Genomic DNA, 22717 nt, shown 5'->3' on the forward strand with positions numbered 1-22717 from the left:
GTCATTTCTGTGCTTGAATTAGTAATGCGAGAAAGTGGATTGCTATATACAAAAATCCTTTAACCCTTTGTTTTTCCATATTCCACTCTAGCTAGGATTGCAATTCATAATTTTTATTAGGGATACTACTTTCATCTCCAGCATCTTTTTTCGGATTAGGATTCTGCAATTAATTCTCATCTCCACTTCTTTACCACATAAACATATTTTACACTCTACATGTACAAGAAAGCTAGCTAGTTTACTTTTGATTGATTATTGGCAGAAGAACTTCTGTCACAGCATATAACATTTGGGTTTGGTAGTAGTTTATGTTTGAGTTTTTTGCAAGTTGCTTGTATCTCAGTTAGTTAAGAGCATTTACCCACGCACACGAAGCCAATGTTTGAATTTTTCTTCCCGTAATTGAGACGAATTAGTATAGATTATCCTATTGTTTGTCTATAATAAAACAAAACAAGGGATGCTTGCTACAACACATTTTGCCGTATATAATCTAAAACATCGATGACTTAAAATTCATATTTGGGTTTTCGGTCGACCTGAGACTCAGACTTGGGTCTTCATGCTAGCTTGAGAAATGATGAATACACTCTTTTATATTCCTATACACCTATGTTTAAAGAGGGTGTCTGAAAGGCTACAAAGAGTATGTGGAAATCAACTCCCTAAGATTTGTGTCCATGGTGGAGTCCATATCAACAAGCAAAAATGGTATTCAACAAAAATAAAATAAAAATAAAATAAAAAATAAAAGATTTGAATTTTGACTCCAACAATCTCTATGCACATACACAAATTGTCAAAGCTCAACTCCAATATTTTCTTCTCCAATGCAAATACTGAGATCTTAAAGCTCAAAAATATAAGAATATAGGTTTTAGAATACAAGTTTTTTGCATTGGAGGAGAGAAACCAAAAACCTCAGACCCACCATCTTTTTTGGATGTTGATATAAAAATATAAAGGTGTTAGTATTGGCACTTCAAAAAAATTATTGTGGATTCTTAAACCTTTCATATTTTAATGTAAGTGAGAGATCTTAAATTCGATTCTCGCCAAAGACGAATTTGAACTATATTATTGTCAGCCATTGTGAGGCTAAGTCTATCCTCCTCCACATTAGTATAGATAATATCATTTGTTTAAAAAAAAAAAAAAACATTTAAGATGAGTGCACACTAAATTTTTAAATTGTTAATAATAACTCCCAAATATAAGTTGTGCATTAGAGAAGGCATCCGAAAAAAGAAACATAAGAAATTTGCTAAAGCGAATAGAATTCTAGCTTCCATCAAAATTGCACTACGAGAAACATGTTTCGGCCTATCTAGGATTCAAGAAATTTAAGGTCAGTTATCATTATCAAGGCTAGTGGAATTGGATCTTCTTTAAAGAGCACTAGCAAATGAGGACCTCTTCAATATTCTCATTCAAATTAATTTAGAAGACAAAAAAAGAGTAGGAATATGTTTCAACCAATTGGTACTCTGGGCGCTAATTAGTTACGAAGGACACTGGACGCTATCAAGTTGTTGTACGAGCATTCCTTGATGTGACTACTCATAAAGCATGTTACCTGATCATAGCTTTGTAAGTATAGCTCCCCACATGAATGACAAAGTTTTCTGCAGCCTTGGGTCTTTTCTTGTAATATAAGTACAGTGTGAAGGAAGGAATGAAAACAGAAGGAGGATTATCTCTCATTCTAATCTCTTTCTCTATCTACTTGAACGGTTATGATTAATGTAGAAAAAGGTATATGGGGTAAAATTATATTTCATTGATACATGAATAAGAAATATATATACAAGTACATTCCTTGCTCTACAAGGCATTATCCCTATAAGTTAGGAATACAACTACAACTAGGATTACAATCATATCTAGACCCCAACTAGGATTCTATTGTCTAACACTGCCCCTCAAGTTGGAGAGTGAATGTCAAGAACAACCAACTTGCATATCAAAGTTGAAAACTTGTCCTTCCCAAGAGGCTTAGTGAACAAATCTGCCAACTGGTGTGCTGTACCAACATACTTGGCCATTATAGTTCCATCGGCAATCTTATCGCGTATAAAGTGACAATCCATCTCAATGTGACGAGTTCTCTCATGAAAAACAGGGTTAGCGGCTATATGTAACACTACTTGATTGTTACAAAATAAAACGGAATGACCTTCTAAAGAAATGTTCAAATCCTTCAACAAAAATTGAAGCCAAACTAACTCACAACAAGCACCTGCCATAATCCTATATTCTACCTCAGCTGAAGAAAGAGACAGAATTTTCTGTCGCTTTGTTCGCCACAAAATCAAAGAAATTCCCAAGAATACACAATACCAGTAGTCGAATGGCGAGTGATAAGACAACCTGCCCAGTTAGAGCCACAAAATGCAACTAACTTGGTCTAGTTATCAGAACGGAATAATAAGCCTTGACCTGGAGTAGATTTCAAATAACGATCAACATGAAGCGCAGCATCCATATAAGGGACACGTGGGTCGTGCATAAACCGACTCAAAACATGCACGGAATAATTGATATCTGGCTGAGTTATGGTGAGATAAATCAACCATCCTACTAAGCGCCAATATTTTTCAGGATCCTTGAGAAATTCTCCTTGATCAGATAATTTTGTATCATCCATAGGGAAAGCAATGGGCCGTGCACCCAAAAAACCATAATCCTTGAGAATCTCCAATGCATACTTTCACTATAAAATATAAATCCACATTGAGATCAACATACCTCAATACCCAAAAAATATTTTAATTCACCAAGGTCTTTCATTCAAAAATGATAATGGAGAAAAGACTTTAGAGAATCAATGGCACTAACGTCGTTGCATGTAATCACAATATCGTCCACATAAATAAGTAACGCTATGAAAAAGTACCAGACTTTCAGGTGAACAGTGAATAGTCAGCTTCTGATTGTTGGAAACCACTGGAAATAATGGCAGTAGTGAATTTGGCAAACCATTAGTGAGAAGTCTGTTTGAGACCATATAGAGATTTATGGAGGCGACACATAAGATTCTCCCCCTGTCACCGAAGACCAGGAGGAGATGACATATAAACTTCCTCATGTCACCGTGCAAAAAAGCTTTATTAACATTGAGCTGATGGAGAGACCAAGACTGACTAGCAGCAAGAACGAGAAGCAACGCACTGTAATCATCTTAGCAATAGGAGAAAAAGTGTCATGATAATCAATGCCTTCAATTTGTGTGTAACCTTTAGCAACCAAGCAAGCTTTGTAGCGCTCAATAGAACCATCAGAATTATACTTCAATTTGTACACCCGTTTACAATCAATAGGAACTTTGCCAAAGGGCAAGGTAGTCAGGGTCCAAGTACCATTGGCATGTAATGCTTGAAGCTCCCTATTCATGGCACGACGCCAATTAGGATCACTGGTAGCCTTGGTAAAGGATGAGGGCTCCACATTCTGACTAACAAAATATATATATATATATATATATATATATATGAAAGATGTTTAGGAGAGTAATGGTGATAAGAAATAAAATTACAAAGAGGACATCGTGTACCTTTTGTAGAATTGTGCTGCGAAGTTGAGGATTGGTGTGGTGGCAGAATCACCTGCGAGTAAACGTAGTCCTTTAAATAAGATAGGGGTTTATGGGTATGGGAAGAGATGTGGTGGGTGTGGGGAAAGTCAGAAGGAGACGTGAGTGAGGAGGTGGGAGGGTCCGTGGGTAGGTGACTTGAACTAGAGGGGATATCAATAGAGGTAGTAGGTGGGGCCTGGGTTTAGTGGTGAGAGGACATGAAGTGGTATTAGGTGAATATGAGGTGGCATCAAGAGATGGAACCGTGGATGGAGAGAGGGATGAGGTGGTAGATAAGCAAGGTCCAGAGAAAAAAGAAGAGGCAGGGTAGGCCTAGGGGATGGGGTAAAGGTTGTGTGAAGGGAATAAGGGAATGAATCTTCATGGAAAATTACGACCCTACTTGTGAAGGTACGGTGAATGTCTAGGTCATATAGTTTATATGATCACAGGTAACAGAGGTGGCATAGGCTAGGTAACCAAACACATGGAAGTGATCATAGGTAAGGACTTTGTTATGGAGGACCTCAAAGGGAGATTTATTATGGAGAAGACAGATGGGGAGACGATTTATGAGATAAGCAGCAATAAGGACACATTCACCCTAAAATTTGAGATGAAGATGTGACTGGAAGCGAAGGGTGTGGGTGGTTTTTAGGAGGTGCCTATGTTTGTGTTCAACAACACTATTTGTTGAGGAGTGTACATGCAAGAAGTTTGAAAAATGACCCCATTATCTGAGAAAAATGGACGAAGAGAAAGAAATTCGCCGCCATTATCAGTACGAATGCATTTGATTTTAGTATGGAATTGGGTATGGACATAAGAAAAAAATCCTTGATTAATTGTTAAGTTTCTGATATATGTTTCATGAGAAAGATCCACGTAAAGCGAGATAAATCATCAACAATGGTTAAAAAATAATGAGCTCCACAAAGGGAAGTTTGATGATTCGGGCCCAAATATCACAATGAATTAAAAGCAAAAGGAAAAGTTGTTGAAATTGAACTTAAACCAAAAGGTTGACGAGTTTGTTTCACCAATGGACAAACATCACAAACTTGACTAGAATCAAAAGAACAATTTAAAAACTTGCAAACGAGGAGAGGAAGGATGACTAAGGTGCCGATGCCATAAGGAGGACGGGATGGTGATGACATTGCAGAGGGAGTGACGGGATGGAATGGAAGAGGCAAGGGCCACAAGGTAATATAGGTTGCCACGTTGCTTACCTACACCAAGCATCGCCTTCGAAACCAAGTCCTGCAAAACACACCAAAAGGGAAAGAATGTTACGGAACACGATAATCCATCTGTAAGCTTATCAATCAATAAAAGGTCCACTTTAAAATTAGGGACACACAAAACATCTTTCAAATGTACAGAGGAATTTAAACGAAGAGTGGCAGTTAAAGTAATAGGTGCAGTAGCACCACTAGGCAAAGAAACAGGTGGCAACTGCGAAGCATAAGTATTAACCAAACACGAGGCAGAAGAAGTAATATGATCTATAGCTCCACTGTCAAGGATCCATTGACCATGACAAGAAGCTACGGGAGACAAACCTTTAGCAAAATCCTCACCAAAAATAGCATAAGCCCGAGGAAATGAAGGGGTTTGGCAGCATCAGTGAGGGCAGCAAGGACTCGGGATTGTTGGTCAGCCGAGAGGTGTGGCATAGCAATTTGGACATCATGCAATGTGGGCTACGCTTGCACGTGGTGGGCTAATGGAGGGACTGGAGCTGTATAGGCCTGGAGGCTGGTAGTGGGCCGAGTGTTAGTTATGTGGGTGTTACGAGTAGGAGCATCACCATTGTTGTGTGAAGGACCAACAAATGTAGAACGACAGGGAGGCCTCCACGATTGGCCATGAAGATGATGGCCAACAGGGTAACCATGGAACTTGTGGCAATTTTCACGGGTGTGAAAATCATAGTTGCAAAAGGTGCAGTGAAAATGAGGACGGTCGAAGAAAGCACGAGACGATCCATGAACAGCAATAGCTGAAGGCTGGTCAGCCGAGCTGGGAGAACCCATTGAACGTTGCTTCTCGACCTGAGACACAAACGAACATACCTGGCAAACGATGGGCAGAGGGTTCATCAAGAGGATTTGATCACGAACGGTAGAAAATGACTCGTTAAGCCCCATGAGAAACTGCATAAGTTGCTGTCTGTCATTCTTGGTGCCAGAAGAAAAGGTGCAGTGGTCATTATACAAGGCAAGTTCATCCCAAAGGCCTTTGAGGTGAGTGAAGTAGGCGAAAACAGATGAAGTGCCTTGGGAGATGGTGGCAAGTTCACGGTTGAGTTGAAAGATGTGATGAGTGTTTCTTTGGGAAAGATGGTCACTGAGGTCGTACCAAACAGCTTTAGCAGTGGTGGAAAAGATGATGGACTCGGCAAGGTCAGCCTCCAAATAATGAAGAAGCCAGGAAATAATCATATTGTTGCAGCGGCGCCAGGCAGTCTGCGTATCAAGGTCGTTAGAGGAGGACGATTTCGCAACGTCACCATTAAAAAAGCCAAGTTTGTTCTTGGCTCTCAAAGAGATTTCCATGCCTCGTGCCTAGGTGGTATAATTGTCTCCATTTAATTTTTCAGAAACAAGAACAAGGTTAGGGTCATCAGAATGGTGAAGATAAAAATGAGTACTGGAATTTGAGTTTCCTATGACGAAAGAACAGGAACGATAGGAGGAAGAGTATGCCGAGAAATTTTTTTAAAGAGAAGCTAGGGTTGTAGAACCTCTGATACCATATAGAAAAAGGATATATGGGGTAAAAGTATATTTCATTGATACGTGAATAAGAAATATATACATGTACATTCCTTGCTCTACAAGGCATTATCCTTATAAGTTAAGAATACAACTACAACTAGGATTACAATCATATCTAGACTCCAACTAGGATTCTATTGTCTAGCAATTAGGTCACATCAACATCTTATATTGATTTATTTTATAGGGACATAAAGACAAAAAACAAAGTGTGAGAGAAGGGGAGGGAAGAGGATGAGAATATAAGGGAAGGGAATCCTAGCCCATCTACAAGGTATTTTATTTGAATCTAACATTTTAAACTAAAAAATACTTTTTGAATTTGAGGCCTTAAATTCTTGATTGGTATGATTGTTTTAAAAAACTGAACTCAATACTACCTTAAAAAATAGCTTTACTTCTTAAAAACAACGGTGAGTTTTTAGAGTTTTTTCTTTAGAATGTATCCGTTCACTGCTCTCCCCTCTCTTTCCCTTTCCCTTCTTTCTCTCTCTCCTCACTCCTCCAATTTTTGCTGTTTCTCTCTCATCACCCTATTTTTTTTCTTTTCTCTCATAACCACCATTAATGTGACCTACACATATGAAAGCCAAGCAAAGACTGTTAAGCCTTGTGCCGGGGTGGTGGCTCCCAGTGTAGGAACTCCGATGGTCAAGTCAAGTCATGTATAAGTGTGAGTATGATAATTGTTTAGAGGTTTAGAATGTCTAACCCCATGACAAGAAGGGCTTTGTCTATTTATAGGCAAGGATGAGTTAGTCTGAGTCCTCATGACCATGTTGTGATTGATTAGTGTGAGTGGGAGTTAGTGACAGAAGTTGTCTCATCAAACATGCTTCCTGTCAGTACCATACAATCTGTCCAATGCGGGGCAGAGGATGTTGTATCTCCCATGCTTATCAGTCAGAACAAACACCTCCGATGAGAGGGCAGGTACAGCTTTAATGGGACAGGGCAACTGACCTTCTAACTGGGAACAGTTGGTGTGAATGGGCAGTGTTATTGACTCATTCCACCAGGAGTGAGTTTGCTCTAGCGAAGCAGAGCACGTGGAATGGATTCAAATGTTCACTATTCCCAGGAAGTGAAAATCCAGGTCTTAAAATAAGGGATCATTGTTTCTTTGGGAATTTGACACTTTTTGTCCTTTACCTTCACGTTGATTCGCGAAGCGACTGTTGAAAAGTTTGAATGGATGAAGTTGTGGCAGCTAATGCCCAGAGCCTCCATTGGACATAGGCGGCGCTCGGGGAAACCAGCGTGTTCTTTGACTTGAGGGGGACGCCTCATCTTCAAACTCCCTATCAGTGCAGGTCGTGGTGCATAGTTATAAAGGGCGAACATGCAACCTTTCAGAGCCGTTGATTGTTATACGGGAGTGCCACGTGTCCCAATGTAGCGTTTTTGCCAAAAATCGTCTGTTTTGATGAATAGGCTATCTCTTGAAACATTTAAACCCCACCAATTTTCCTTTACCTTCCCTCACTTCTGTGTTTTCAAAACTTAAACCTTTTGAAGCCGACCCTTCTTTGTGAATTTTGAATTCCAAAAATTTCTCTACCCAAGCTTTTTCAACTCCAACCATTCATTTCCATGATGCCCCAAACTCATGAGCATTTGCCTTGGCCCAAGCGTCGTTAAATCTTGCAACGAAGGTGACTGGTAACTCATTGTACAACCCACCAATGCCGATGCCTATCAACAAGAAGGAGGATTTAGAAGCCTTCATGAAAGCCCATTGCGACGTGTTGGGTGGTTGTCATCTCGAACTAAGGAGGCGTTGTATTAACATTGGTAGCAAATTGCCCCTAATCAATGGATCCAACCCGACCGAGTGTTTGCATTCATCCATGGTATTTGAGTTTAGGGCTCAAGTTCCCTATGTCTAGTATCATCAAGGAGGCGGTGGTGCACTACCTATTAGCAACCATTAACCTTACCTCAACGGCTTACAAGGTCCTACACACCTTCAAGAAGCTGAACAAAATTTATGAGACTGAAATGGGCCTTCCAAAGTTTTGAGCCCTTTACCTTCTGAAAACTATCTCGGTGATTTCATGGTATTTTTTCTAGAGTCACTCCGCGGGGAGGTGGAATTGATCTTGGATTAGGAACCTCTTGACCAAAGATAAAGACTACGATCGGGATGTGTTGAGAGTGATTGGATAGTGGGAAGGGGATATCAACGGTCCTTAGGTTGCTATAAAGCCCACCACTTCCATAACCTTGTCTAACCCTACCCATGAAGTGGGTATGGTGATGACGCATTTGATTGACATGGCTCAAATCGTGATTCTCGATGTTCTCAATGACTGGTCGTGGATCGTCTATCTAGATTGGGATGAACCAGAAGGTTTGAAAGATGTTATTAAAAAGCGTCTAGATGAGCCTATAGAGGAAAGGATTGGTGATTACGAAGAACTGAAAAATGTGACAAAGCTGTTGAGGGGGGAGAATAAAGGTCCATCAAAATCGAGAGGTGAGAAAAGAAAGGCGATAGTGGCTTCTCAATCCGAAAGCAAAGCTATGAAGAAGAAGAAGACATGAGAGGCGAGGAAGGTCTTGACAAATCCGCTGGTCTATCGAGAGTTCCAACCACATCAGAGTCTATGAAACTAGTGATTAAACTCGAACTCATTAAGATTAGGGATGATGAGCACGCGGACCTGAAAGATGAGATGCCTTTGAGGAAACATCTTCGAAGTTCTAGTACGAATATGCCTGCGACGACTGGGCATGAGGTTGTGGAGTTAACAGAGGAGGGACTAGGGAGTTTTGGTGGGGATTTGAACTTGGCTCCTTTAAGTTTGGAACCTATTGGGATTCTATTTGTGACCGTCGAAGGTGTCACTAAGGGTGTAAGTGGAAATTTTGTCATTGGTGTGAATGAGAATACTGAGGATAGTCAAGTTTAAAGGGTTCAAGCTGATGTGGCAAAGTCATCAAAAGGTTGTGGCGACGGAAAGGTCACAAAGCAAAGATCCCAAATTTGGCAATTGCTTAGTGCCGATTTAACATCTATCGAGAAGAATGTTCCATGTCCAGCCGAAGTTCCTCATGATGGCTAATACAGGTGCAACGCCTGCGTCGGGTTAAATACTTACTTGGTCATCACTCTGGCTACGAACAAAGGTATCTTGGCTAAAGATCCAACAGTCTGGAAACCTCTGCAGTGTCATCAACTTTCATTAGGGCGGCCTATCCCCAACATAAATTTATCGTGGCGAAGAAGATGTTGGACTTGCCCTACCTATGATTTCATGCTCGTTATCTGGTAAATCGTTAAGTTGCAATTTCATCTATTTTTCACGAAGTCTTTTTTTAATTTTCTTCTGTTTACTTAATAGGCCAATCTGTTCACTGAGGATGAGCAACGAAATTATCAGATTAAAATTTGTATTTTAGAGGCCATGATCACTAACTTAAAGGAGAAGTTGGAACGCCCTGCCAAGATGCTTGACGAGGAAAATGCTCATGTCTAGGCATTGAATTTATGTCTTCAGAATGAGTGTATCGAGGCTCAGCAAGTCAAGTCATTATTTGAGGATTCACTGTATCAACTTCAACTTCAAAGGGAAGAGGTGGAGTCCCTAATAAACCAAATTTGTATTGAGTTGGATTCGGTTAAGGCAACTTTGGTTGATCGATAGGAGGTTGTTCGTGGGAAGGACCTACATGCAACAATAAGAACACGGGGTTGGAGGACGAACTTAAGGTGAAAGTGGTCGAGTTCAGCTGAATAGAGTATTTCCTAAAGCAACAAGTGGTTGAGACCAGAAAGGTTTGTAAAGAGGAGGCTCGTGATGAGATACATGGTTTGAAGGAAAAGTTGAGTCTATATGAAGATGTCTCCGGCCTTTCTTCTTCTGAGTCGCAGGGAACTTCGTTGTGTGACAGCGCTACCTCTGTCGGTGCAGCGTTTCTTAGGTCGTGAAAATGGTTCCGTTAATGCCCAGATGTCCTCATGACCATTATTTTATTTCTTGTCTTTTATTTTTGTGTGTAAGATGTTTTGAACATCTTTGTTTTTATTCACTACTCGTACATTATGCTTTTGGAGCACAATTTATGTGTGGTTTCTTCGAGTACTTAATGCATATTTGGTTTGGAATTTTTTTATTTTTTTTATCTTTGCCCCACTCCATCGTGGAATTAAAGTTAACTGGTTGGATAGTCCATTTGCTCTATTGTTTTGGAGTTGATTGACTTTGAATTGACAATTTGGACTTCTGCTTTAGGATTATATGCCCTTTATAAGGTGGAATAGGATTTGTTGTTTTTTGGCAGTATGATGACTCTCGCTCACTAGGCAGAGTGACATTTCTCACCCTTGAGCAAAGTGATGTCATCCCACCTTAAAGTGGCGTAATGACTCTCGCCCTTGAGCAGTTCAGTTACGACTTGTTACGCACTTTTGTAAGATTTTATAGGTGTCCGATGGTTAGGAATCTACATTTCATCTTTGAGATGGACTTCACTTTCAAGTGGCCCCATCACGAGTCAATTCTGAACAAAATCAGACTGGACTTTAACTCTAAAAGGATGTTAGTGGTGTCCGCCAAATAGTTTGTGAACTCAGTTTATAGGGATTTGGCATTACCTACACTTTCTTCGAACCTTGTCTCACAAGCAAACAAGGGCCATAGAGGTTCTCACATGGTGGTTTAGGATGGAATTCTACCTGCACTACTAGGGTTAAGCCCAACCACCTGCACCTAGTGCCGAAAAAGTTTCCTTGATATTTAGGCACGTCCATCCAGTACTCCCTAGAGATAACTCTCACCAAGTTTGTGAATGAATCCTCCTTGTTGATGATTGTCCTCCTTAGGAAGTTGTGTCCTAGCTAGGGGCTCTTGTCCACACACCCTGAGATTGTACTGTGAATTAAACACAATTTCTACTAAAACTTGTTAAATTGCACAAGGTTTTACAAAAGAATGGTATACACCATCTTACGTACCTGCCATAGCTAAGTCGCGAATTCAAGAACTCTTTGACTGGCATTGAGTGTGCAATGTTTTTATAGGTTAGTCATGAGTACACGCCTTGACGGTGCAATTACATACAAAAAAGAAAGTTTATTTTAGTAGTAACGTTTCAATTTAGAGATACTTCAGCATTTCTATATAGGCGTTCTGTCTAAAGTGGCAAGGTTGTAGGTCCCTTTACTACCCACTCTAACGATCTGATAAGTGTCTTTCTAGTATACGCCCAGTTTTCCCTCTCCTGGGATTTGCGTGTTTTGGAACACTTCATGCAAAGCCAAATCTCCAACTTGAAAGTTTCGAGGCTTGACTCTCATGTTGTAGTAAGATCTGACTCGTTACTGGTACGCGATTAGCGGATCTGGGCAATTTCTCTCCATTCCTCCAGGACTTCCAACTCTCTTCTTATGATGTCATCATTCTTCATCTCCGTCCGCTCAGAGATATAGAAAGTTGGCAGGGTTCTCTGGATGGGAATGATAGTCTCGATTTCGAATGCCAATGAGAACGGTGTTTTGCTCATGGCTTTCCTGGCCGTCATTCTATATGCCCAGGTATCTCATATGTCCATGAACTTGTCCTTGTCTCTACTTTCTTCTCTAAAGAGTTGATGATGATTTTGTTTGAGGCCTCTGTTTGCCCGTTGCCCCGTGGGTACCTCAGAGTGGAGGTAAGGTGGCAGATCTTCAACTCTTTGTACATGTCAGCTATGAAGGAACTAGTGAATTGTAGTCCGTTGTGGGGTGTGCCAAACCTACATATGATGTTTTTCCATACGACGGCTTTTATAACTACCTTATTGATCCTCGAAAGTGGTTCTACCTCGATCCACTTGGCAAAATAATCTGTTGTCACCACTAAGTACTTCTTATTGCCCTTGGCCTGTTAGAAGGGCCCAACTGAATTAAGTCCATGTTGCATGAATGGCCATGCACTCGTCATTGTATTCAGCTCATTTATCGGTTGATGAGTCATCAGTGTGAACCTCTAGCATTTACTGCATGTATGTGCTCAATCCTAGGAATCCCTAGTTATTGAAGGCCAATAATAGCCATTCATGAGGGCTTTCTAGGCCAGTGTTTAGCCTACGGAGTGATTACCACAGACTCTATAGTGTATATCGATCAAGATGCTTAATCCTTGCTCTAGAGTGGCACATAGCAAATATGGGCCCAAGTACGAGCATCAATATATCTTATCCTATAAGATGACATACATGGATGCCCTTTGGACAATTTTCTTAGCTAGACTTTGATTATCTGGAAGGGTGCCATATCGAATATAGGCTAATAGCTTGTTCATCCAGTTTTCCTACATGTCCATTGATGCGATCTGTTCTGGGGTATATACCTTGTGACGTTGAGGACCTCTAGGTACTCGAAGATGATGTTTCGTTGAAGTCGATGGTCAACAGAGGATCCTAGGTTGGCTGGCACATCGGAGTGGAAGTTTTCACTTCGTGAACGCTGGTGAATATCATACTTGGCAAACTTGCCCAATAATTCATTAGCCTTCTCCAAGTATAACTCCATAACCGGGTTATGGATGGTGTATCCTCCTGTAACCTAGTTAGCCACCAATAGGGAATCGCTGTAGATAGTTATTTCCTTCACCTGGAGTTCGAGGGTGACTTTCAATTCTGCTAGCAAGGCTTCATACTCGGCTTCATCGTTGTTAGCACGGAATCCTAATTTTAACGTTTACTCTAGCACAAATCCATACGGGGTAAAAAAAACGAGTCTGGCCCCCACCCAGCTTAGGTTGGCTAATCCATCAACGTATAAATGCTAGCCAATGTTGGTTTCAGAGGGCTCCACAATTGGTTCTTCCGCCGCTGAGGAATCTGGAGTGAATTTAGCAATAAAGTCTGCGAACGTGTGCCCTTTGATAGCAGTTTTGGGTTTGTAGATCGGCCAATGCTGCCCCAACTTGATAGCCCATTTATTGACTCTGGTGAAGTTGTCGGGACCTTAGAGAATCGACTGGAGTGGAAATTCAGTAATGACCACAATACAAAACGAATTGAAATAAGACCTAACTTTCCTTGGCGCCATGACCAGTGTTAGAATCAACTTTTCCATCTTGGGGTACCTCGTCTCTGGTCCAAGGAAAGCCTTCGAGACATAAAACACTAGCTTCTGGCTCTCTAGGTCTTCTCAGACTAGAGTGGGACTAATTGCAACCTCTAATATAGCCAAATAATATATAAATCTTCCCCAAGTGCGGGCTTCGAGAGGAGAGAGGGGAGAGGACAAGTCTTCTTTCAGTTTGAGGAATGCTTGTTCACACTTCTCATCTCATAGTAATCCTTTGTTCTTTTTTATGGCATTAAAGACGAACTTTCACTTATATGTTGGTCTAGTGAGGAATCGACCGAGTTATGCGATTTTTCAGTGAGGCTTTGAATCTCTTTCACTGTTCTGGGGACTGCATGTCGATGATTGCCTTTATCTAGTCTGGGTTAGCCTTGTATCCCCTTTGGGTCGCCACATATCTTAGGAATTTCCTGTTTTGGATGCCAAAGATGCATTTCTCTAGATTAAGTTTCTTCTAGTACTTGCGGAGCAAATTGAATGATTCTACCAAGTCATCCAGATGATCCCCCTTCCACTTACTCTTTACGACCATACCATCAACGTATACTTCCATGGTTATGCCAATCTTCTCCTTAAAAATCTGGCTCACTAGCCTTTGGTAGGTAACCACGACATTCTTTAGACCAAACAGCATAACCCTGCAGCAGTAAGTGCCCTTGTCAACTACAAAATAAGTTTTCTCCATAAAGAGTCCACTATAAAGAGTCCATGAAACTGAGCCTTTCATGCCCCCATGTGGCGTCAACAAGTTGGTCAATCCGAGGGAGTGGGAAGCTATCCTTTGGGCACGCCCTATCTAAGTCCATGAAGTCTAAACATACCTGCCACTTGTCATTTTTCTTCTTGACCAACATAAATCATAGCACCAAAGTTGAGGTTATTGCATTTTGGTCCAAATTAGGCTCAGAACAAAATCGTTTTGTCTCATTAAATGAGAATTAGATTTTCGTTTCATTTAGCTCCATTTAAATCAATTCTATGGATACAAAAAACAAATGGCATTGTTGCATTCTAGTTTAATTAGTTAAAGGGTTAGTTAATTAAAGAAATGATGATTATGAACCTAAGCCTACGATAATTGAGCTATGTGATTGGCCACCTCTAAATTTGTTTGAACCATGCAAATGCGTGGCGTATATTTTGGTTGTAATTTGATTTGATCAAATATTGTAACAAAGCATAAGTTCTTCTTTACTTTAAAAGTACTCATCTTATGTTTTATTTGATATGCATGAAATTGGAATAGTTGGGTCCAACCCAATAGAGAAATCAGAAACACGCCTTAATATGATTAAACGAGTTATTAAAATCAATCACCATCCCTAGACCAAGATCCAACATTAGGCTCGTGTTGGATCAAATAGAAGGTTCATAGTCATCCTAAGGCCCAAGGCAACTATATAGTCCATCAAAGAATGCAAAGCTTATGTTAGTAGTGCCATATACTCTTGCTTTAAAAAAAAGTTTTACTTGACTAGTGGGAGTATTATATACTAATAAATTATTCACATGGACCAATAGTTGTGATATGACCAAATTGTTTTAATGTGATTAAAATGCTTTCTTATATGTGATGAGACCAAAAACCCTCAACCAATCAAATATTAAGGTGACAAGTGAGAGGGTGTTTTGAACACTCTTTTGTGGCATTCCACCATGGTAGGCTCTCTTCGAATGTACACAAGTGCACCACGCTTTAATCCTACATTACAGGGGTGCAAAGCATGCATTTACATTTAAGGAGTCTAATACACACATTTGATGTTGTGAAGGTAGGCAACGAGTGTGACCAATAAGAAGACATTTTGAGGTCATGCTTGAACCCTACATGAACAACCATGGTGGGTAAAACTTAACTAAATGAATGAAGTGTCAATAAAAAGATATTCTAAGGCATAGATTCTCTAGAGGCCAAATAAGATGGGAACTTACAAGAGCTGTAAATAAGCAAGAGTTACTCTCTACTTAAGATTAATGCTAGCCAATAATCAGATATGATGAGATGGGCATGGTAATGGTGAGCCTCCCATACCCTGCTAAAAGTTTTGGAAACTCTTGAATTCCTTTTGAGGGATGTGAAATTTGACAAAATAGTAGGTGGTGCTGTTTGATTTAAAGACCTGGATCAAATGGCTTAAAAATCAATCAATTTATATTTGTTATGTATTTATTTACCAATATATTTGCAAAAGCTATCCAAACTTGACAAAGAAAAGGTGAAGTTTAGCTTCCATACTTGGTACCACTATCCCATAGATTGTCTTGAATGGATTGTATATGTATCCCAAATAGTCCCATCCTTAACACTTTCTTATTGATAACGTATCATTGGAATAACATGTTAGATATGTCTAACATAATGAGGATAACACAACTAGAAAATGTATCACCACCTTTTTATTGATAATTTATAATTTAAAGAAAATGTTAGATATGTCTTGAACAACTCTTGAATGTTTTTAATCTTGTTTGGAACAAGATAGTTGTTAAGGGATGAAAGTCCAACAATATGGAGAAAGATGATTTTGAATCATATGGACTAATGATGATTTTGAATATTGAGTGTTGAAGTGTTAAACCAGTCTACTAGATGGAAACTAGGCTATGACTTCACCTTTGTGTTCCTATCCAAATGGTTCACTAAGTTTATTGTAAACTATATAGTAAATAATAACCACATGCTCTCCAAATCATTTGATATGTATAACACAATTGAAATAAGTTTCAAAAGTGGGAGTTTAAGGACCATGAATTGTAGTCATAGGAGAAGTCAAACAAAAAAGGAAAAATAATTCAAAGGGAACAAATTTTCTTTATGAAATGCTGGACATTGGAAGGGCTATTTGCAAGCATCGTCTTCAAGTGTCGAGAATACACCTTTCGAAGGTGTTGTAAATTGTTCTTGAAACAGTTCAACACATTTGGTTTTTCTACTTGAATGTCTATGTTTTGCAATCATTGTAAAAGAGTGACCAATATGAAGTAGAAGATTAAAGAGAGAAGAGAAAGCACTTCACTTTTGCAATGTGAATAAAGATATAGATCTCTGTGAAAGCAGTTAGTACTTACTTCCTCATATGAACTACCAAAGAAATTGGCAAAACAAAGATTGTCTTTACATTCCAATTTGAATATGGTACTTAATTCCGTCACTATAATTTTAAGAGATGGATTATTTTTTATTAATGAATAATTGAATTATTTTAATTCAATTGATTGTCTCTACATATTAGGGATGATGTGGCAGTGTTAACTATTTAAATATAATGATGCATAAAACCCAAAAGGTTACAAGGTAGTGACTAACAGTACTAAGTTGTGACACCTTAAAAACATAAATTACAAGTCAGCCTTAGATGGATGTTTTGGATTGTTTGATCCGGATCCAATGCCTTCATGTTAAAATTGTATAAGGGCGAAAAGTTCGAATCTTTATTCTTTTGGAAAGAAGAAAGAGTCACATAGTTGTTGAGGTTAATTCACTCAGATGTTAATGGAATATGTCCACTGCAAAATACTACTTCTGTTGAGTGACATTCACCAAAGATCACTCTCAGTTACACTATCGTATATTTTGAATGAACACAAGTCTAAATACTTTGCAAAAGGTTTCAAAGAAATCAAGAATGTAGGTTGATGAATAGGATGTCTAAAGTATTTCTCTTCTTAGATTTGATCAAAGGAAAATGAACACATTAGAAGAGTTTTCTTGAAATGAATCAAGGAAAGTTGCATCATAAGATAATGGATGTCTTTATTAGGAGAAGGACGAATTCTAATTAGATGTAGTTCGTTACATATTATCAAATTACCCATATAAAGGATATACACTTCTAAGATAATATGATTGTCAATTAGAATGTCTTCCAAAATGTTTCACAACTCCATAGGATGTAGTTGAAAAGAAAGACAAGTCTTAATCAAATTAAGATTTGTGGTTGTCATGCATATGTCAAATAACTTGATGAATGTGTGCTAATAAGCAATGTTTGTTTGAGCACAGTCTTGTGGTATATCCTCAAGTTAATCTTAGGATATCACTTCTATAGACCAACTAACAAAGGTTGCTTGTTGGGTAGTCCATTATAATCCTAAAAACAGGATTGTGCCTAAGATAGAGCAAATGAACGAGACATAGAACTCAAGGAATGAGTTCTTTGAGAGACAAGATGATACTCAATAAATTGAACAACCTAGTTCCTACCCCACAAGCTCTAAGATAGTCGAGAAGGATCTATAAACCGTCTCAGTTGAATGGTTTGAACTTTATGACTGGATCATAGAGTTACACCTCTGAGTTCAAAAGAATTAGAGTGAAGATCCTTATGACTACATTTAGTGTGTGTATGACATATATTCAAGGAAATGGTAAAATACCATTTGACCTGAAATAATTAAACCTTCAAAGCCAATTGGTAGTTTAAGGTGACTACAATCTAAGAGATTGGTTGACTTGGAAGAAACCATTTTTGACGTAGTCTTGGTTTCAATTAATTCGAAGATTGCTTGTTATAACTAAACGATTATTCAACATTTGGACATAATATGGGTTTCCGAAACCATTATCAAGATAGTCTTGATGATATATGTCTGACCAGGAATCACACGATGTATAAGTTGTAGAGATCCATCCACCATGAATCTAAGGAAGCTAGTGGGAGCTATAAGAATCTCATGAGACAGAGATCAAATCGTTTAATCTCTCATAAAGATGTAAATAATCTTTTCTTTACTAGGTTTACAAAAGATTAGTGGGAGTTAATCATGTTCCTAAATTTGAACATATATACACAATATATATTAAATTTTGGGAATGAAAAGCATTCTTCTTCGATAAAGTTATGACTTTAAGCATTCTATATTGATATGATGTATATGGGAGACATGGTCTATACACTTGGGATAGAAATCTATAATGATAGATGTTAAGATATAATTGGATTATCTCAATCCCTATTGATAGACAAAAGATGCTAGAAAGTTTCTCAAATGATAAACTTCAAATAGAAGGACAATTCTAGTGAGACTAGGATGTTGCTCTTCTTAAAGGGAATATGCTATTTGACTCCCAAAGAAACATGGGGAAACTTGAAATAAGTCCAATTTATAGCCCAACCTTAGGATTAGTCCAATTTTTAATTACTTTTGACTTAGCTCCAATGACTAGGATTCCATGTCAGCAATTTTTCTAATTAGGTTAATTTTTTTGCATTGTTCCTATAGATTTTGCACGTTCTCCATATATTACCCACATTTTTAATTTTTATCAGAATTCAAATTCATTGTTCAGCGGTCTTTCATCTTTCTCCCAGATTTCTTGATAACAATTTTTTAATTTGAATTTCTTATCAATCTATTTTTAAGGAAGGCTTAATCACTTTTAACTCTCTATAACTTTCTATACAAATTACATGTGTTTATACATGCAGATTTCTTCAGGAGACCTATTCTCTAGGTACAATTTTTATGATCGTGTTTTTCCTTCGTGGTTTGTCGATACTCAACCTTCTCCATCTATCAAAGGACTAAAACACAGCAGATTGAATGCCACTTAACTTTCAAGTCAGGTATATTATAATTGTTTTCCACTTTATTGTTGTTTGCTGTGCGAATTCAAAACATGAAGACTTTATCCTAATCCCCTTAATCCCTTTCTATCATCTCTCATTGATATGCTTCGTTCTCTTTTTATTAAAAAAAAAAAAAAAAAAAAAAAACCAATGCACAGAAGGTGTTTGATGTTATGCCTCTTTGATTAGTGTACGTCCAAATGATAACATATCAAGCCAAACTACATATCATATTTATATAAGTAATGTTAAAAAGAGACTAATTTAACAATCTGAATTAATTATTCTAAAAGTAACTCTACAAAGTAAACAACGTATCAATTTAAACTACCCAGGTTAGTATTGAAGTTCCAATGACTAAAACACCAATTATTAAAGATGAACTGCAATACCTGTAATCTAGGTATCACAGGCCATTACTAATAATGTAATGGTAAACCCTCTTAACCCCCCTAATCGATTTCAAACTAGTGCAAGCCTTCACTAACGCGTCGTAAACACAGCCCACCAATTCATACTCGTCGTCAAACTCTAAATCTCGAACAATTGAAGTGAAAAAAAAAAGGAAGAAGAAATTTAGAGCAAAGATAGGGTAGCACCTGTTATCAAATACTGGTATTGAAATCGAGGGAGTGTAATACCTGTTATCCAAATAATGAACACTGCAAAAACAAAGCCCAAATCACAAAAACCAAAATATTAGAAAAACAAAACCATATGACCATGTATGAAACTGAAATCTTCCGAGAAGTTACAATACATGTTCTACAAGTATACCTACAGATTTGGATGTCTTTAAACTACCTAACATGTAGGAAAATTACCAACATCCATTTTTTATCAACAATTTGAAAGTACCTATCCTTATACAATTAGAAATTACATTTACAAACTATGTCCAGATAATAACAAAATAACATTATCTGAGATTACAAACAAATCTTATTGTGCAATCAATAAAGGGAAACATGAAGAATATCCCCTTTCAATTGAAATTGAAATTAAAAAATAGATACGACAAAGCATATCTCAGTTCACATAACACCCAAACTTATCTAGCAGACAATGAATTCGGATGGATTGGAGAAGTTACAATACTTGTTCTCCAGGTATACCGGTAAGCCAGAACCAGATCTTCGCCTATTCTGTTTTCATCATATACTGGGAGAAATTTTATAGCTTTCATAGCTTCATACGGATTTAGGATTCAAAACAAGGTTTCCGCTAGACACGGACGCAAACCAATTTGAAAGATGGGAGGATAAGATTTTTGAATAAACAAAGAGATTAATCTGCAAGAGACCTAATAAAGGGGTCCAATGGCAATTGTTGTAATTTTGTTGGTAAATTATGTGTATTTTAATTGCTGACATGGATGATTGATGTACTTACTAGCCCCCACTTATGCTTACGTAATATAAGTGGATTCCATTCAAAACAGGCTTATAAAATTGGACCCATATCAAAAGACCCCAAGAAACATAATGCGTAAATAGAATCATGCATGCATGCGCATAAAGGTGATTTACGTATTTCATATTATAGGAAAAACATTTATATGAGTTGTACATAGAACGGTACAAGATGATATCAGTGATGTTGGAAAATATTAGTATATTATGATTATTTGGGTTTTCGTTGTTAGTTTAGGAATTGGGCCTAGCTCATCCGAGTTAGGGTTTTTTAGGTTTAGTTTAGTTTGAGAATCAAGTTATTCATAATATAGCATCTTGGAGTTTTGTAGCAGTATCAGCATTCTCGTTTGTTTAATAATATTCTACTTTGTAGTCTTGTTCGTGGCCCACTCTGATATTCAACCAACTTAGCATCAAAGTAGGTTCGATCTGATATTCAACTTGGTATTAGAGCAGATTCGATCCTTCGGGATTTAATCTGCTTGGTCGGGTTGGTATTTTATTTGTCAGTTTCTATGCTAGTTTTTTGTCGTTGGTTTAATTAGCAGAAAAATCTAAAATAAAAATCTGAATTTGGAGTTTCAGTCACCGCCTGCAGCCAAATCAGTCGAGTCCATGCACCAGATTCTGCCTCAACAACCTGTGCCGTCTCACCGGCTGTAACCCAACCAGAAGCTGATATGTTGCTGCATACCTGCACAGACCCGATCACTCACCGCAGCACCAGAATCCCATCGCCATCACACGATGTCGTCACCCTGCCGCTGCAACCAAAAGTCACGCCCATCAAACTGTTTGCAGCTGCTGTTGGTAATTCTTCTCTTTGCTGTTTTTGTTGTTGGTAATTCTTCTCATTCTGAGGATTGCTGCAACTTGCGAATTTGTATCTGCCAGTTTAGAAACAAAAAGAAAACAAGGAGTGAAAAGAAAAGGCCAAAAAAAAAAAAAAAAAGTAAAAAGCGAAGAGAGGAAAAAAGAATAAGGAATATGTTGTGTAGATATGGGAATGTATCTTATATTCCTATTACGAGTAGATTACCTAAAAGGTAAGGAATTAACCTTCCCTACTACTATAAATAAAGGCACAATGGGGTGGAATAACACACGCCTCACAATTACACATTTCTCTCTTCTTCTCTCTATGCCGCACCTTCTCTCTCTATATGGCCTCCATAATTGTTCAGTAAATTATGCCTACAACACGTTATCAGCACGCTCTTGAATCTGCGCTAACAAGAGAGTTTGATCTTCAATCAGGGGAGTATTACGTTTTAATCATTCTTATTATGATTAATTTATTATTTTATTGAATTGATCTACATGTTATTTATTCAATTTATTTTTTCTTTGTTGAACGTGATACAACGCATTAGAGATGCAATTCCGGCTTTCCGAGAAGGATCTTCTACAAATTCAAAAGCTTTTGTTGTTTTCTGCCAATCAGGTACGCTTGAAATAAAGTAAGATATTTGAAACGACCATGAAGCATGAAAACATTCCCCATGATGCATGAACCCTCCTATGTTTATATTTTCGTTCCGATATATATATTGTATATGTTACTATATTTGTCAATATATATATATATATATTTGTTTCATGCATAGCACAATTAAATTATTATGTGGAATATGTGAGTCAAAGTATCAAATTAAATTAGAAGCAATTCTACGGTTTCTTAAACCCTACACATGTCGAAAAAAATTTGGGAATGGTATGGCACCACCCCTTGCGGCACAAACTGGGCAGCAACCCTTTGGGCTTTGCTGTACCCACATGGACCTTGACTGCAGCTTTGCTGCAAGCATGTACACACCCCAGGCCTTTGGCCTGGTTGGGTTGTCTCAGGCCCGTAGTCCCCAATCATCAAGGAAGCCTATAGTTTTCCTTTTTGAACTTCCCTCTGCTCTCGACCCATGCCAACAAGCTGTCATGCTTGATGGGCTACTGTCCGGCACACCTAAGGCTTATAACCTGCTACGGTATCAGCCCATATACATGGGTTTGGTCTTTACATGACGCCAGCCCACTGTGGCTGGGCTCTCGTGCATTAACAGGCCAACAAATCTGTTGGACTTTGTCCCGTGCCATCCCTGAGGCCCAACCTTGAAACCCAGCTGCAGCTGGGGTTTCTCCCTCACCTAGTGGCCTGAAGTTCACACCCAAGGCCCTTTTTTGGGCCATGCCTTTTACTCAAGGTACCCAACCCGAGCCCAATTATCTTTTGGGGCAATTTTTTCAACCCACATGCTATTATTTTAGCATTCTAAATAGTATTAACCCGTATGTTA

The 22717-nt window shown here is 38.4% G+C and overlaps 1 protein-coding gene across 1 annotated transcript; it reads right to left on the reverse strand.

Annotated features, from left to right (window-relative positions):
- Positions 1–5283: 5283 nt before the first annotated feature.
- LOC137743009 (uncharacterized) lies at positions 5284–6138 on the reverse strand. Its single transcript, XM_068482933.1, has one exon. It carries the CDS (start codon positions 6136–6138, stop codon positions 5284–5286), a length of 855 nt encoding a protein of 284 aa, XP_068339034.1.
- Between the last annotated feature and the right edge of the window lie 16579 nt (positions 6139–22717).

This window comes from Pyrus communis, chromosome 11 (genome assembly GCF_041283825.1).
Source record: "Pyrus communis isolate YQ-2024b chromosome 11, ASM4128382v1, whole genome shotgun sequence".
NCBI lineage: Eukaryota > Viridiplantae > Streptophyta > Magnoliopsida > Rosales > Rosaceae > Pyrus > Pyrus communis.

Excerpts from the sequence above, each read along its gene's own strand:
- LOC137743009 (XM_068482933.1), bottom strand. The coding sequence starts at position 6,138 with ATGGAAATCTCTTTGAGAGCCAAGAACAAACTTGGCTTTTTTAATGGT.